This window comes from Apodemus sylvaticus, chromosome 3 (assembly GCF_947179515.1).
Source record: "Apodemus sylvaticus chromosome 3, mApoSyl1.1, whole genome shotgun sequence".
Lineage (NCBI taxonomy): Eukaryota > Metazoa > Chordata > Mammalia > Rodentia > Muridae > Apodemus > Apodemus sylvaticus.
Window position 1 is genome coordinate 28,395,294 of NC_067474.1, and position 18,682 is coordinate 28,413,975.

The window sequence follows — 18,682 nt, forward strand, 5'->3', positions numbered from 1 at the left end:
TTCTTGCTTTTATGAGATCTCCAAGACCTAACATGATATTCAAGTTCCACACAAGCAATATCCATCACTGTTCATTTGTCTCACTAGAATATTATGATGGTAGGAATTCCATTTTAATTTTTATTTTGAGAAGGCCAGCAACACTGCTCAGTGAGTAACACACTTGGTTGCCAAGCCAGATAACCTGATTTAGATCCTAGAAACCCACATGGCTGAAAGGAAGAATCAACTCCCAGAAGTTGTCCTGTGGCCTTCATCATTCATGTGCGATGGGTCACACACAAACACTAAATAAAATAACCAATTAGTTGGTTCACTCAATCCAAAAAAGATTTTAATTGTGTGTACATGTGCAAGGATGTACAGCTGCGATTGCAGAAGCTGAGTGGTTGGTGACATCAGAGCTGCTTAACATGGGTGCTGGCAACCCTATGATGGTTGGAATCCCTCCAATATTCAAGAGCAACACGTGAGAGGGAATGGCCAGAGGAGACACTCAATAAATGATAGTTGGACTGAACTGTCTTCACACTGTACAGTTAAATCTGTTGCAGATCCTAAGTTTTACACTTTACCAAAGTGTTGAATAGTTCCATCCACCCAAAAGCAGCGTGTCGCAGAATTATGAAGATACAATTAGCTAGGATGAAGTCATTGTTAAGTGAGGGTAGACAAAAGCCCAAGGACTTGTATCTTTCTAAGAGAAAAGAATAGAGATATTTAGCCCCAGTTATGACAAGCATGGGAAACTTACTCAACCAGCCATTACCATAACTGCCACTGTTCCATACACTCCACCCACTGTGGAGTTACGTTTTGGAAATCTCACCCTGTCAAAGAAAGTGTAAATAAAAGATGCCAGTCTGATCATCTTTTTCCTCAAAGGCCTGCTTCATTCCAATCTATTCCCATAAATGAAAGTATTTAAAAAAAAGTAAACATGATTTTAAAAAGATCCAATGATTAAAATCAAATATCTGAAATATATTGCTTAAGAGTATTCAACATATAATGTTAAGTGAAAAAGATTCTTTGATGAAGTATAATTTCAATTTTATTCTAAAGTGAATATGTAAAAATTAAATACTGACTGAAAATAACATATTGTCTCTGAAAAATAAATTTAAATGCACCTTATACTTTGTAGTTTACAATCTTATATACACTTTCAAAATATTTCTATTATATTATGAAATTATGTTACATTATGTATTTTTATATTACATATTATAATATTATTGCCTAATTTTCTTCTTCCCTGTCCCTCCTCCACACCCACCCATATACCCCTCTTGCTCTCTTTCAAATTTATGGCCTCTGTTGTCATTAATTGTTGCTACATACACATATGACTTATACCTTTTATACAATGAATGCTTCCTTCCCTTATTGCTTTACTCTTTGCTTTTCTTTTGCTTCTGTTTTTGTTTTACAAGATCTCCTGCATTCCAGGCTAGCCAGAGTTTGATCTCAAAAGTTTGATTATCCTAGTTCCACAAGCATGGTAGGCTTGGGCTTCCACACCAGGTTCAGGAAGTGCTGGTGACCAACGGGGCTTTACACACGCTAAAAGAGAACCTTCCCAGCTGTCCTAGAGCCTCAGGCCCAATTACCTTGTTAACTGGAGAAATGCTAAGCCAGTATGGTGACACATACTTGTAATCAGGTTTCCAGTTAACATACATTCTTATTTGTATAATAACTCCTGATTTAAAATATCAAACTTTGCAGGTGGGAGGGACTGGAGAGATGGCTCAGCAGTCAAAAACACTTGTTCTTCTCGAGGATGCAGGATCGATTCCCAGCACCCACATGGCTGCTCATAGATGTTCATAACTGTAGTTCTAGGGGATTCAGTGCTCTCTTCTGACCTCTGCAAACACCAGATATGCACAGGATCCACAGAGTCATACAGCCAAAAACACGAATGCACATAAAATAAATAAATCTTTACAAATCAGTCTCAAATATTTAAAAGTTACCTTAAAAAATTAAATATTACTGCAAAATAAAATTTTCTAAGTTTGGCTCCATTCTTTTTGTGTCTGTTTTAATTTGTTGCTTTTTTATGGGTCCCGTTCACTGTAATTAAGCTATTTTCATAAAGTTTATTAGAGCAGTAAATACACACACAAAAAAATTTTTTCTAAGTTGCACACCAAATTTTAGACCATAAAACTCAAATATAAAATGATTTTTAAGAGAACAGCAATGTCAGAGCATGGCGGTGCGCGCCTTTAATCCCAGCACTCAGGAGGCAGAGGCAGGTGGGTCTCTGTGAGTTCAAAGCCAACCTGGTCTACAATGGGAGTTCCAGGACAGTCAGGGCTATGACTCAGAGAAACATTGTCTCGAACGCATGGCAGTAAAATAAACTATTAAATCCATTCTACAGAATGTAATTGCAGTGCCAGAGAGCATAGTGTGCTTCACAAAACCACAGCTCTCCCTTTGCTCTTCTAGTTTTCATGGCTTTCAACATTTTATAGTAAGAACAGGTTGTAAAACACATCCTTCAGAAAATCAGTGTTTCCTATTGCCACCCATAGATAGTGAATAGTCACTGCAAGTGCTGTGCTTGTGCATTACCAAACAGTTCACAGAGAATTCATTATCAAAGTCATTTCCATTCTTTTGACAATCTCTATAAAATGTTTTATAATCATTCACAAATTTAATATGCTCATGAGTTTGGTGGTTTTAAGTGGCAACTCAACTTGTCTAAAGTCATAGTTTAGTAAATAAGAACTTAGAAATTTAAACGAATGGATATATGACTCCAAAGTTTGTGTCCTTCGCTGTTAAGTCTGTGTTTTCATTGTTAGTCTGTGGTCTTCAATGTTGTTGATGTTCACATTACTTACTTTGAAACTGAACTCTCTACCACTTACTTACTTATATACTACAGAGCCAGCAAGTCATCTCTGCATTTGCTGTGTGCTCCATCAGTTTGTCCCATCTCTCAACTGTGGAAAATGAATTTCACACCAATAATTTGCAAAATGTCACTACTGTTTCGGAAAGGAAAATCATTTTTAAAATTCCTAGGTTAAAAAAAATTGGGGAACAAAGCTCAGGTGAGTTTGTATACTAGCTTATTTCATAAGGTTTACAGGATTTTCTGAAAGTGAACCTGGCATGGATCATGTCAAAGGCTTGCTAAAATTATTGGAAGCAGGGGTATTTAAACATAACTTTTGATATTGAATCACTTTTTAGAGAAAACTGAATTATTGGCAGTACCAAGATGGGTGCTAAGTAGAGTTGAAGAACATTATTCAGATTTATTTATTTAATAAATAATATTAAGATAAAATTCAAGATATGTTTGATAGTAAAGTTAGCATTCTAATATCTACATAGTCTGAAAAAGGACCGTGCCTTTCCATGGTCTGCTCCAGTGGTACCGTTGTAGAGGTGACAGCAGAAGGATGCTCTGGAAATCAAGGTTTCATCACAGTGTGCACAGATTTAAATCAAACCCACAATATGAATAGAATCATGGAATCTATTCTTTCCTATACTTTGAACTATAATATTGTTAACAGTATAGTAAGTCCTTTAAAAGATTAAATGTGTGATGGTTAATATTTATTGTCAGTTTGCCAGGCTTTAGAATCAACTAGAAGGCAAGCTTTGTGACATGCCCCTGTGGGATTACTTAGACTTGTTAGCCTGTAGACATTTTTGTGGGGAATTATTTAGATTTAGTTAATAGAGGTGAGAAGACCCACTCTGAATGTGGGCAGAACCATTCCATGTGCTGGGTCCCAGAATACGTAAGAGAGCTGAGCCCTAGCATTCTGTATGGACAAATACGACCAGTTGTTTCACCTGCCTGTTTGATACCTTAGCTTCCCCATGACAATGAACTCTGCCCTTGAACTGTGCGCCACAACAAGCCCTTCCTTAAGATGCTTCTGTCAGATGATATGATAAGAAATAAAAGAAGATAAAAGACCTCAAGAGAAGAAAGGGAGATAGGAAATGACTAATAATTTGGTAATTCTACTTCCGAGGCTATATCTAAGAGAAACTGAAAGTGAAAACTCAAACTTGTACAACAAGGTTTGCAGCATAGTATATTAGCTCACAGTAAGCAAAAAAAAAACTGAAACACCACAAGTGTCAATACACAAAACGATGGAGAATCAATAGGCACACAGGCATGCACTATGACTGACTAGGATTCAGCCTAGAGCAAAGAAGAAAAGCCCAACTCTTGTTAGCAGAGATGAACTTGAGTGACACTGTGCTAAGTGAAAGGAGCCATTCACAAAAGAGCAAATGCCTGTGAATGTCTTCTGTGGAGCGCACCAAGTAATCAAATACACAAAGACAGAACACAGAATGATAGTTTAAAGAACAGGAGAAATATCTTATCTTAAAATGCTGTGATAGATGCTAACAAGAGAACTGGAAATTTATCTAATTGGGAATTTGTCTAATGACACCATTTCAGTTGGTAAGATAATACCAAAAAAAAAAAAAAACCTTTTATGATACATATTTTACCACAATTGGAATATTTCATATATTTTCATAAAGCATATTTTGATCCCAATATTTTACATTTTCATCCTTTCTGGTATTAAAATTATATAATTTTAATTATAAAATTAGGATGAAAGTGTCTAAAAACTATAATTTTAATCTATCAGTAAGAATAAAATTAATGGATCCACAGATATTTACTGAATACTTTCTGGATGAATGGACTTATAATTATTTACGTGAATGTTATGTTCCAGCATGCTCACTTAGATATAAAAATGCAATATGAAAAACAGCTATTACTTTCCCCAAAGTTACAAGCTGCCAAAATGAACTGTCTCTGTTATTTGCAATAAACAAACTCAAAATTCACTTCCAAATGGGAAAGAAAGTGCATTTTCATAGCTTGAAATGTACTTTCATGGCTTGAAAACAATGAACAAAGAGTCACTTCTGGATTCACTATATGGGAAAAAGTCTCGTGCCCAAGAAAGTGGTCTTTTCAAACAAGTCAGAGGTGACCAAAAGCAGTGTGTAATAACCAAAAAATGTAAACATAACTGATAGATTAAATATTTATGTTAACAACCAGAATTCATTTGGTTCAAACACATTCAGCAGGCTCAGAACACAAGGAAAAGGGTGAAAAAGAATGAGTTTTGAAATTCTAGAACAAAGCAAACCTTTGAGTCACTGTACAAATCAAGGCTCCAATTACTACATCTTTTGCTGGCTGCTTGTATTTTCTATTCCCAACAATATAAACAGAATGATTTTTAACTACAGTAACAACTGACAGTACTTACGCCTGCTGGAAATATCTGGATTACATTTCCAGCTATGTCCAGAATTCTTAGTTTTGCAAGACGACAAATTTCCTGTGTTAGAAGACAAAAACATTTTAATACAAAATTGTAAGAATTGACTTGGTTCAGAGTGGATTTAGGTGTCCCTCCATCAAGACAGTCTTCCCCAAGGCAATCTCTACAGATGGTCCAATAACTAAAAATCCTTGTTTTGTCTATGTACTCCAGAACAAGATAAGATATTCCCAGTTAACTATTTTTAGGTCTAAACTCACCTCTTGCTGTTACTAAGTGTAATCATATACAACTTCCTATGCACCTTTGTATTTTGATTTCTTCACGTTCTACTAAACATAAATGATATATGCTTATGATTGTTAAGTGAATTAACTGAGTTATGAAATCCAAACAGCCTAATATTTAGTGAGCCCTTTTAGACACCATCTATTATTAAAATAGAAACCCTGGGAAACAGAAAACATATAATCCTGGAATGTTTCCTGTAATGATAACTTCAGCAGAATTTATAGTACATCTATCTTTTGTATAACACTATGATAACATAACCCTTTCTTCACAAAAGACATAAAACAGAACTATATCTATATGGTCAATGCAGCTGTGAATTACCGTAGTAACCACGTGGTCATTGTGGAACATCTTACTTCTAGTATTTCTATTAAAAAGCAAATGTAAACTAGGGTTTTAAAACCTGGAAACTTCAAAACCAGTTGAAATTGAAAAACGAGAGGAAAATTTATTAAATGACTTCCAGTATTGTAGAAATGCTTCTGATATGCTACTATTATTTTGGTGGCAGAGTTTCTTTCTAGGGAAATGGCATAACTCTTTAGCCATATCCAGTAGTCTCCATCTTTTCTCACATGTTGCATTGTCTGGAAGCAGATGATGCGTTTGCGGTACTGACTGTACTATAGATTTCCATATTTGTTAAAGTCAGGTCAAGGAGTAGACTTGGACAGAAACTGTTCTATGGAGAGAACATGGTGACTGGGATAGAACTGTAGGAAGAGTAGAGTGTTAAAACAACAGAAAAGAGCCAATGACAAAGGAGACATCAGGATATAGAAATTATTTTATGTTTTTAGTCTATACACACACACACACACACACATATATTGATTGATTGATTGATTGATTGATTGATTGATTGCATGTCTATAAACCACATGTGTGCACAGTGTCCACAGAGGTCATAAGAGTACAGTACATCCCCTGTGACTGAAGTTATGGATGGTTGTGAGCTATGTGTGTGCTGAAAATTGAACCTGGGTCCTCTGTAAGAGGATGCTCTGAACCACTGAGCCACCCCTGCAGTCCCTAGATGTAAGTCTTCATTCTCACTGTTTAACAAGCAGAAAGACTAACTTACCCCAGTCAATCCATCAACCTTGTCCCATTTACCTAGCTTACACCTTAAGCCTGCACCAGGCAAATCACTATGTCTCAAATGAAGGAATATTTTAACTTGGCTCAAAGACCTGTGTAGTAAAATAGGACAAGACTAATCAAAGCTCAGAAACTCACAGGGAGAGAGAACTTACAAGGCTACAATATGAGAACAAAAGGAAATGGAAGCCAGACAGAGAAAAGTCAACACAGCCAACTATATCATAGGCACAAAGCTAAATATCATTGGTATTCTTTCTGACTATAAAGAGCATCAATTACATTGAAATTTTTAATAAATTTCATCTGACCACTATGACCAAGGCAAATGCCAAGGCATTGACTCGACCAAGGGAAATTCTAATTTAACAAAGAAGCTTGGCTGCAGGACTTGTCTGTACTTTTAACTTGTAAATGTGAAGAAGAGGAGATAAGTTGGTCTTCTGTAACAGAGAACTAGAAATTAGATATCTAAGAAGCATAGCAATGTATTCTCACCTTCAAAGAATGTAGAAGTCAAGGCGTGGTGGGGCTATAATGTGCCCTTTCTGGGTTAGAAACTGCCAACTTCTTGTGATACATCACATGATGGAAAAAGCTCTTTGTCCCGCTGAAGCCTCCTAACATGCTTTGTTCTGTTTTGGTTTGATTTGCTTTGGCTTAGCTTGGTTTTGGTTTGGGTTCTTGTTTAAGACAGGGTTTTCATATACAACACAAGGCTGGCTTCAGTCTTGTCATGTAACTAAGGATGCTTCAGCATTTTTTGGATCTTGCATGTTGGGATTGTAAGGTTGCACTAGCATGCTTAGTTTTGGATCTCTTTAATAAGGGTGACAGTTTCACTCATGAGGAACTGACCCTCAAGATACTGCCACTTCCTGTCCTCTGACACTAAGGTTATGGACCATTGCATACATGAGCCTCTTGGACCACATAAAGCCCCAAGAGACTGTGTTGGGCTAATAATGCTCTTAGTAGACTGCTTTGAGAAGCAAGTGACATATTAGCCCGTATGCTGCCACTCTCCCTCCAGTTCCTCATTGTGTGCCTTCTTCTATGAATTCTGAAGTTCTTTGTTGGACTTTGAAATGTTGATACCATTATGACCAGTTCACAGACCTAGAAGCCTTACTTCTCCAGTAGCAAGAAATAGCCACCTGTATTTGAGTAGATGATTTAAATGTATTTCCTAAGTAGTGAGTGTCCCCATATCCACCTCCATCTCCTAGATCTGCTTCACGAAAGCAAACTCTTAAGACTTACAGAGAAGCTTTCTGTACAAACCCCAAAGCTGCCTCATGCTGTTTCTGTTTACCTTCTGCATACTCATTCACATAGTCAAATCCAAAGTGGTTATCCTTAGACTTCAACCATCACAAAAGCAGGGAACGTTTTAAGGTAAGACTATTTTTCAGAAGCCCCAAGTCTATCTTGTACTCAAAGGGCTCTTTTTCTATCTTCAGGAACAGAGAAATCAAATTAGAGTCTACAGGGAGTCTGACACAAAATATAGACAGAAAATATACATTCATAGGCATGTATAGACATACACATAATTTGTAATGTGTTAGAAAGTGATTCACAAAAAAAAGAAAAGTGATTCACACCTTTTTGTTTACAAAAACAAATGAACTTTGAAGAACTTTGTCATTTATAATGCAGGCTGAAATGAACAATGATATGGACTAGCTTATAACTACCTCCCAATATGTTGAACGAGTTCTTCTCCAACAGCAACGGAAACAAGCAATGCCCCTTTTTTCTTTACCTTTGGCAACTCTTCGATGTTGTTCCTGACCAGAAACAGCTGCTGAAGATTCTGTAAGCACTTGATCTCTTCAGGGATGCATGTGATCTGATTGTAGTTAAGATGAAGTTCACAAAGATGCTCAAGGGAACAGAGCTCTTTGGGTATCACAGTGAGATTGTTATGGTTGAGGCTTAAGTAGGTAAGACTCCTTAACCTAAAACAGTAAACAAGAGAAGCCATCAGAGAAGGAAAGTCCATTATTAAAGTGCCACGTTTTCCGGGAAGCCCTCTGAATCAGTAAGTAAGTGTCTTTACTGAAACTTAGTTTTTAAAAATAATTTGTAATCAGAAAGTTATATAATATCTAGATTTAAGCAAAAGAGAATTCTTCCAGCTTTAATGGTACATGCCTATAATCCCAATATTGGGGAAGCAGAAGCAAGTGGACCCCTGTTAGTTTAAAGCCAACCTGGTCTACATAGTGAATTCCAGGCCAGCCAAGGCTGCATAGCAAGATTCTGTCTCAAACAACAACTACAAACAACAAATAAATGGAAAAGGAGAAAAAGAACTCTATATTCATTCCTTATGCACACACATTGGCCATATGAGAAACGAAACCAGAGGACAAAAAAACATGAACATGCATACCGAGTTAGGAAAAAGTATAGAACGACACGACTGCAGCACTTGAGTGAGCTAGCCCGGGCAGTGCTGATGAGCAGGCCATGGTGGCACAGGCCAGAAGAGCTGATGGACTGACCAGCTCAGCTACCACCAAGGCCCAGATCTAGGACTTTCATTTGGCCCACCCCAACATCCACCCCTCCTATGAACTGCTAGAGCTGTTGGAAGGGTCCATCCTGCTGTTCCAAAGCTATAGGATCTCCAAGACACAAGGAAACAACTGGATATCCTAGAGGAGTCCCAGCAAGGATCCAGTACTTAGAGTGTAGCAGAAGCCTTGTACCAGACCAATGTCTCTGCGATGAACATTTTCAAGTAAAGAAGCTGTTTGAACAAAGGGATGTACTGTGTGACATGCTGCAGATCTATTTCCTCTGCAGAGGATTGAGAGACAACTTCACAAAATAGCTTCTTGAGGTTGCAAATGAGAAGGGATGAGTCTTTGATGCTTTCCTCTCTCCCACTTGCTGTTTCAGAGAGTCTGTCTGCACGAAGCTTCTCCTGTCTTCTATGCAGCTATGCACCGCCACTTACAGTGGTTATACAGACCCCAAGCCCATGAACTGTGAGGCTTAAGGTATCTTAACCAACAAATTCTTCTCTACCCTGCTGAGTTCTGAGCAAATTGAGAAGACAGAAAACAGGCATCCATACATATTTGACACAGTCCACACTCCCCTCTTAATCAGTGTATTGATTCATAGCCTTTCCTGCTAACACGGCTGCTTGAGTTCTGGAAGGAGAAGAGGAAGATGCGACATGGACCTAATGCTTTTCCTGAAATTCACACCCAAAATAGTCTTTCATCTCTAGAAAGGAGTGCATGTGAAGAACATGAAACAGCTAGAATAAAAAGCAACTCATAGGAATGATAATGAAAATCTTATTGAGAACTCTTAGCTTTTGTTCCTCATTTCTATTTTTGAAAATTTACTTAACACACACACACACACACACATACACACACATCTTGATTGCATGCTTGTACACTACATGTATTCAGGTACTCACAGAGGCCAAAAGAAGTCAAATCACCTGCACTGAAGTCACAGGTAGTTGTGAGCTGCTGGAACAGAAGTAGGAACCCAGGGCTTCTGCATGAACAGCAAAAAGCCCTCACTACTTAGCCACCTGTCCAGATCCCAAGAACTTACTAAATCTTGAATGGGAAAAAAAAAACCACCTTATAAATACCATTCTTGCCCTCATTATAAAGATGGAAATCATTAAGATTTAACCCTTAACCATTAAGGGAAGATAAAGAAATCTCATCCAGTGGAGCTAGAGAGATGATTCTGTATTTAAGGCTCACATGCTACTCTTGCAAATGACCCAAATGTGGTTCCCAGTATCCAACATCTGGCAGCTCACAACTTCTTGTGACCCCCAGCTTCGGAGAATCCCATTTTATTTACTGGCTTTCTCAGGAACCTGTAGCTCACATGCACACATCCACACACACATACATCCCAAATGGTGGACTGTGGTCTCTAAACACACTACCATATACAAGTATACACATACTTTAAAGATAAAATTAAAATAAAAGAAAGTTCTCCAGGATAGGAGATGGGGAATTAGCTTTTGCCTATGGTCTGGTGCGAATATGGACAGCCTAGAGCTAGCTATAAAAAAAAAAAATGGGGACCTACTTGTGACCCTACCTTTCCTAAAGAAAGCTGTTTTTTCATTCTTGTATATCCCCTCACAACTACATGCTTTCTTAAACAGTGTTCACCCCACTCCAAACACAGACAGCTTCTCAAACTAGAAAATTATACCATCACTACGAGTGGTTTGGAGTTCAGCTATTCAAAATTCTCCCATTAAAAGGCAAAGGGAGTAAGATCTAGGGCAGCTAACCAAGGATATATCCTGAACTTGATTCACCAGGTCTCTTCAGCGGGTCTTTTTCTGTTCACTATCATTACCAGTTCATAAACCAATTGACTGATAAATCAAGACCATGGAAAAGCAAGCAAACAAATACTGGCATTTTAATTATCCATAGTATTTCTCTTCCACAGAAATTAGATTGCCTCTTGTTCTTTTGTTGTTGTTGTTTTGTTTCTTCCACTTAAAGTACTATAAAAGTATTTCACTATAAAAGTATTTTGAAAGAAGTAGTGACAAGTGAATTGATACAGAGTAGGCTCTCCGAATGGTCCTGTGCTGAGGACTGCGCACATTCTCTTTGTAATTCATGTTTCTGTTCAATAGGCAATAATGAGTCCCCAGAGGAGACCTGAGCAGAGTTCACTCCATCTGTCAGAGAAACAGCTCAAAGACTGTACTGCCTCAGAAGGACAAGACCATCAGCCGGCTCCAGCAAAACACTCTAATGATAGCCTGTCTGCACAGATGTGCAGGGTAAGGGAAAACAACATATTTTGGTTGTGGCTAATGATAATAAAATGTGCCGTTTTTTAATTTAATGAAAATGACATCGTAATTTTAAATCCTTTCCTTTTATGTGACCTTTTCCCATACAGCTCAAAATGGTTTATGACACTAGTGAAATAAAATTTAATGTCCCCGATCTGGCTGAGCAAGCTCCAAGAACCCCTGAGCTAGCATATCAATAGCATCAGATTTAGGACCTTATGTTTCAAGCTCCAACTTTTACTCTTACATCCCCTCTGCTCCTCATTTCTCCCAAGTAGTTGAGGAATCATCTGCTTACACTTAGTGATTGAGGGAAGGCTCTGTTGCTCAAATGTTTGTCCCGCATCCCGCATGCTGGGGGACCAGAATGTGACTTCCTCTAGACTGGCATGGTAGCAAGTGTCTGTAAACCCAGAGCTAAGGGTCAGAGATAAGCCAATCCCTTCTGCTACCCAGACAAACTCACAGTATGAGCTCCAGGTCCCGTGAGAGACTGTCTCAATAAATAAAGTGGAAAGGGACTGAGCAGTCACCCTTATGTCACCCCGTGGTCTCTCCACATACTGTACACGTCCACACACAAACATATATGGTCCACACAAAAGAGAAAAGAGTATCAGTAGCTTGCTCCACACTTCTGTTATCTGCAACCATCCTAACTACTTGATGCTAGGTCTAAAACCATCAGATGATTGGGATAGAGTCTGGGCAAGGACAGAAATGTAATATTTAGCCAAGCCTCACTATGAATCAGAATTACCTGCCAATATCTTCAGGAAGACTCGTAAGTTTGTTGTCATTCAGATTAAGCAGAATCAAGCGTCGCAGGCCATCTGTTAGAAAATAATTTGTCACTTTAGCCATCTGGTAGGAAATAAGTTTTAGTCTTTCTATACACCTTTGAATTCCTTGTGGATGCTTGCCTGCCTTGGCCAAGTTTCTGCTGGTTGCTGAAGACAGATACTCTAGTAAACTAGTTAAGGCAAAAAGAGGAAATGTGTCACATAGTTACAACGCTGAGGACAAAGGAGAGAACCAGGCTGGCCACCAACTGGACCTAAGAACTACAAAGCAGAGCCAGAAATGGAGTCCACTTTTTCTCATCAACGTTCTGACACTCTGAGCCTCTCTGCCTTGGTCTTGCCACACAGCCTTTTTTCCTGTGCTTGGTTTCGTTCCTTTGAAGCTTGTGTCTCCACTTTCCACTCATGTGAAGCCACCTTCCAACTCCTGCACAGACATAGGCAAGTCCTCAATCAAGATTCCTCCACTAAGTCATGACATTCCTAAGATTTAGCATCCAGGACTAACACTGCCCAAACAGCTCCTGGAAACTGTTGCAATTTAGGAAGGAAACCTGGTTTGGGCTTAATCTTTATTTGAAACAGACAAAGGCTGCTTTTCCCCACTGCTACAACTTGAAAATTATGGCATCCAAATCAAAATAATAAAGAGGCCAACAGAACAAAGCAGTTTATTCACGAACTACATATCCTGTGGATCTGCTTTGTCTCATCTCGTGTGGTTTTTTTTTTTCCCAGAAAAAAAAGTTAAACCATTTTAATGTATCACAGTTCTATAGAATGAAAGCTTATGGTTGACTTAGCTTTGGAATAATTCTGTGACCTTGGAGAATCTACTCTGCTCAATGGGGATGTGATTATAATACACAGAAGGTTGAAGAGGAGGACGTGGTGCACATTATATTCATGTGTGAAATTCTCAGTGTTTTTTTTAATTAAAAATGCTGATCATGATGGCACATGCCTTTAATCTCAGCAGTCAGGAGGCAGAAGCAGGTGGATGTGTGAGTTCAAGGCCATCCTGGTCTATAAAGCAAGTTCCAGGACTGCCAGGTCTGGTACACAGAGAAACGTGTCTTGAAAAGCCAAAATAAAATAGATTAAAAAAAACTTTAAGTGTCATTTCAGAACTTCCTTAATTTCAGCACAATAAAATTCCTTTTTATTTTGTGTCACATTACTAGATACTAGAGCTTAAACACAATGCTATAGTCTATAACTAACTTACCAAAGACTCCAGGAGCAATTCTGCAAATCCTGTTTCCAAATAAATGAAGATTCTTCAGGGAGGTAAGGTATTTTATCTCTTCAGCAACCTCTTGTAAATGGTTGTTTCCCATATTTAGTAATGTCAACTGTAAACATATAGAGATATAAGTAAGATATTTGTACATTGTCTATCTCCAAATGGGGAGAGCAGTAAGTTAAGACCCTTTGCTGACATCTATATAACCTAAGCACACACAGAGAAATTATTTCTCTCCATTTTCTTAAGCTAGCACACAACGGAGTGTGTTTCATTGTGGCATTTTCATGCATGTCTGTCTTATTAATTAGTGCTCATTCTTCCTCCTTCCCACAGTCCTCCCGCTTCTTCTCTATCGCTCTCTTGCTGTCTCCAAATCCATCACATACTCTCCCTTCTGCTTCTACATTACGTGCATGGCTTGGCCACATCCACTGGAAGTGGTGACAGTGAAGCCAGCACGGCTGCACGACATTTCAGCAAGGCTGAACCGAATGCCACAGCTGCTGTCCTTCTGTCTCTCGCTTTTGGGTTTTGGTCTCTGTGTGTTGCACTCTTGGGGACTTTCTGCACTGTCACCCATTTTATGTCTTTCTGAGAAAAAAATGCTGTCTGGGTCTTTTGAGGAAAATCCTTAATTCTGAGTTTATTTGGCCACTATTTGGAAGTCTTCCTTGTGCCTTGCAGTGAGTAAATGCAGATACGCACATAGCGAGATGAGGCCATTATGCCGGGGTCGTGGGGTATCTGACCCTGAGCAAACTCAAGCAGAGTAATCGGTACAGGGTAAACAGAGACAACTGACAAACTCTGGACAGAAAGTAGGCTACAGATTCAAGGCTTCTTTTTATTATAGGCTTAGAGCTCTGTGAAAATGTAGTTGAAAGGTAGGAGGTAATACAGGGTACACCCCTGGAGGAATAAAACTCAGTCAATAAGACAGATTAACTAAAATAAACCTTTCCTGCTTTAAGCATAGATAATGAAACATATAGTAAACGAAGTTGTATATTCCTATTTGCTATTCATGAAAAGACTGGTTCAGATATTCTCTGTTTGTGTGGAGTGCTCTAAAACTGCAAACATTGCCAGACTGAAATCAGGCTGTCATATAACAAATGTGTTTGCTTTGGGGTTGGGGGACATTCTTTGGATTCTTTAAATTGGAGTTGTAGGGCCGATAATAAAATCTGTTCTGTTTAATATTTTCTAATTGCAACTAAACTTGTAACCTTGGACATGTAATAAGAAACCAAGCACATATCTGTACCATTTGGGTGAGCATTAGTCTGCCTTTGTTCTGTGAAATTTGTATAAATAAAGAAGAACCTGGGTGCTAGCTAGTCAGTCAGAGACCCCTGACTATCCCCATTAGCCTGACTCACTCTCTCCCTCCCCTCAACTCTTCCTTATCTCCTCTGCAGGCCCCGGGTCGGCATAGCCCCCTCCCCCCATCGGGAAGCCCTGCCCACATACACAGGTATTTTATTACCAGCTCCTCAACCTCAGCTCTTCCCTCCTTACAACTTGATCTTCTCTCTCTCTCTCTCTCTCTCTCTCTCTCTCTCTCTCTCTCTCTCTCTCTCACACACACACACACACACACACACACTGAAACCTAGATGCTGCATATGAGAACTAAAAGGTGATATTTTTCATTCTTAGACTGGCGTTTTTTCACTTAATGATCTCTAATTTCACTCGAGTTTCTGAAGATGTCATGAACATGAAATAAAATTTCACTGTGTAAATACCATGTATCTTTTTTTAATTTATTTTTCTCTCATATATTACATGTCAACCACAGTTTCTCCCTCCCTCCTCTCCTCTCTCCACTCTCCCGCAACCCCCAACTCCTCTCTTGCCAGATCCATTCCTCCTCCTTTCCCTTCAGAAAAGGGCAGGCCTCCCAGGAATACCAACCGAGCATGGCATATCATGTTGCAATAAGAGTAGGCACATCCTTTCATATGAAGGCTGGATGAGGCAATACAGTCAAAGAAAAACTGTCCTAAAAGCAGACAAAAGACTCAGAGACAGCCCCCACTCCTACTTTTAGGTGTTCCAAAAAAACTACCCAACCACTATATACATGTAATGTATATGCAAGGGACCTAAGTCTGACTCACACAGCTTCCCTGATTGCCCGTTCAGTCTCCGTGAACCGCTATGAACCCTGGTTAGTTGAATCTATGGGCCACTTTCTTGGTAACACATTTGTTTACCCAGTCATTCATCAGTTGATGACACTCAGGGTAGGTCCATTTTTTTTTTCAGAATTGTCAGTAATGCAGCAATCACCATAGGTGTACAATTCCTCTGTGCTGTGTTCATTTATAATCTTGCAAGCATATATCAAGTAGTAATATAGTTGAGACATATGCTATTTATGTTTTTACCCCTAACACACTCCATATGCATTTCCATAATGGCTACACCATTTTATACTCCCAAGAGTGAAACAGTATCTCCCCCACCCTCACCCCCTACCCCCACCACATCTTTGCTAGCATTTGGTCTTATTTATTTTCTTGGTGATAGCCATTCGGAGTGAGGTAAGCTGAGCTTCTAATACAGCTTTAATTTCCATACTTTTTTGAAGACTTTCCAAATATTTATCATCCATTTGCGTTTGTTCTTTGAGAAGTGTGTGTTCAGTTGTCAGTCATTTATTGGTTGAATTTGGTGTTTCATTTTACAGTTCTTTATACACTTCAGACATTATCCCATGTTTGATGCACTTAGTAAAAAATATTTTGCTATTAAGCTGTCACTTCACTCCGATGATTATTTCCTTCACTGTACATACTTATCAGAGTTTTTGGTGGACTCAGTCATTGAGGATATTTTATGCATAAAATCATGTCATGAAAATAAGAATACTTTGACTTTTGATAGAAATATTATCTTCTTTTTCTGTTTGTATTATTATGATTTCTTTCCCTTCTTTTGTTTCATTGTTCTGATTTCAAGCACTAGGCCTGGAATGATTGTGTACCTCCTATCAATCCCAGCACTTGGGAGGCAGAGACTGGTGATCACTGTGCGTTTGGAGCCAGCTTGGTCTACATAGGGCTTTCCAGGCCAGTCTGTTGTGGATTCATTTCTTTTCCTTGGATTAATTTGGTAGGTCTTACATGTCTAGGAATTGGTCAATTTTTTTCTAGATTTTAACAAAATTTAGACAATTTATAATTTACATATGCCACCTAATATTTGTTACAAACCTTTTGAATGACATAGTGAAGAACTTTTTACTAGTGATCTATCTCTCCACTCTGATGGCTACTTCCTTCACTTTCTTTTAATGGTGTAAAGAAATATAGAGACGTGGCCATAGAGTTTTTAAGAATAACATTTTTTTATAATAAACTATGAACTTTAAAATTATCATTTGATTTTTATCTTATTCTATTCTATTTTATTCTACTAATATCCCTTAGATATCTGTCTGTTTCCTAATGAGAAACGGAACAACGGAGGAGCTGGTTGGGAGATGGGGTGGGGGGACTGGAAAGAGTAAAGGGAGAGAAAACTGGAATCAGAATATGCTATATAAAAAATGTTTTCAATAAAAGAAAAATTGTTTTAACTTCATATATATATATTTGTGTGTGTGTATACACACACACACACACACACACACACACACATATGGTTTTTTAGGATTTGGTTTTTTTCAAGACAGGGTTTCTCTGTATAGCACTGGCTGTCCTGGAACTCACTCTGTAGACCAGGCTGGCCTCGAACTCAGAAATCTGCCTGCCTCTGCCTCCCAGAGTGCTGGGATTACAGGTGTGAGCTGCCACCACCGCCCAGCTAACTTCTTATATTTTTAAATGATTTGTATGCATATGGGTATCTTGCCTGCACAGATATGTGTGTGCACAGAGAATGAAGAAGGGTGCTGGATCTCCTAGAATTAAGGTTAGATAGAGATGGTTGTGAGTCACCAAGTGAATGCTATGGATTGAACCTGGGTCCTCTGAGAAAGCAGTCTGTGCTCTTAACTTCTGAATCATCTCTCCAGCCCTCAAGTTTTATCTTTAACTTACTACACACTTGTTCATACATTTTTGTACACTGCAAAGAAATTTCATATCCTAACTATTCAGAGTAAAGCATTTGCCTCCAAATATATCTTCACCTCAGAATTAAATTATCCTATTTAAAATCTATGTGCTGCCTTTAGACCATCCATTCTGAAGGTAGAGTTACAATATACTCACCTAGCAATCTGAGGGGAAAGATTTAACATAGAGTCTGCAGCTGAGTTAGGTTTCTATTCCTAGTGTCATTCAGTGTCACCACCCAGCTTTGCCTCCGCTCCGCCCTGCCACAGCAGCCCCAGTCCCTCCCTTATGTACGATGCCCCAAGAGAACCATCTCAGGAAGTTCCAGAGCCTGTGTCTAAGGCTTTCCAAACTACACAGTGCCACAGAAGTCAATGGGAAAGAAAGGGAAAACTCTTCTAAGGAAGGAAGGTGAGGCCAAAATCCAGGGGAAAGAGAACAGAGTTCAAAGCACAGAAATAAGCCCTGGATTGAGCAATGCAAAAGTCAGTAATGATTGTGATAGCCAGGAGAGAGAAGTCTGTAGGAGTGGGCTGTGGGGAAAACAAAGGAGCAAGGACAATGACTTTTAAGACACTTTTGTTATTACAAGAAACAAAGGCCAATGATATGGTTCTAAGTAAAGACACTTGTTGGGCCTCTGTAGCCCAGGCTGACCTATAAAAATGTAGACCAGGCTGGTCTCAATGCAATCCGACTGCCTTGGCTTCCCACGTCTAGGCAATTACAAGTGTGAGCCACCACGCCTGCCCAAAAGGAAGTCTTTAGTTGCTTTTAAACTTGCAACCATCTCCTCAACGTCAGATGGGAGAGCAACAGCCATCCTTTATCACCATGCAAATATGCTACGTTTCATCAGAGTTTACTAAAAATCATATAAAAAAAATCCAAAACTGAGGCAAGGATTGACTAATGGTTGAGATATGCCTCCCCACCTAGAAGGTTCATCAATCCACGTGCATCTGTCCATTTGTAATGGTCATTTATTCTCTTTGCATTAGTTGGAGAGCACTCTCTTGAATGCTAGC

General features: G+C 38.8%; 1 protein-coding gene across 1 annotated transcript in view; it reads right to left on the minus strand.

The window, feature by feature from the left end:
- Lrrc69 (leucine rich repeat containing 69) overlaps window positions 1-18,682 on the minus strand; it is a 118,028-nt gene that overhangs the window by 86,287 nt on the left and 13,059 nt on the right. The window contains exons 2-5 of the mRNA XM_052175433.1: window positions 13,564-13,690; window positions 12,293-12,365; window positions 8,479-8,674; window positions 5,301-5,372 (exon numbers count right to left, since the gene is read on the minus strand). Coding sequence (XP_052031393.1) covers window positions 5,301-5,372; window positions 8,479-8,674; window positions 12,293-12,365; window positions 13,564-13,690 — 468 coding nt within the window. The remainder of the gene's footprint in view (window positions 1-5,300; window positions 5,373-8,478; window positions 8,675-12,292; window positions 12,366-13,563; window positions 13,691-18,682) is intronic.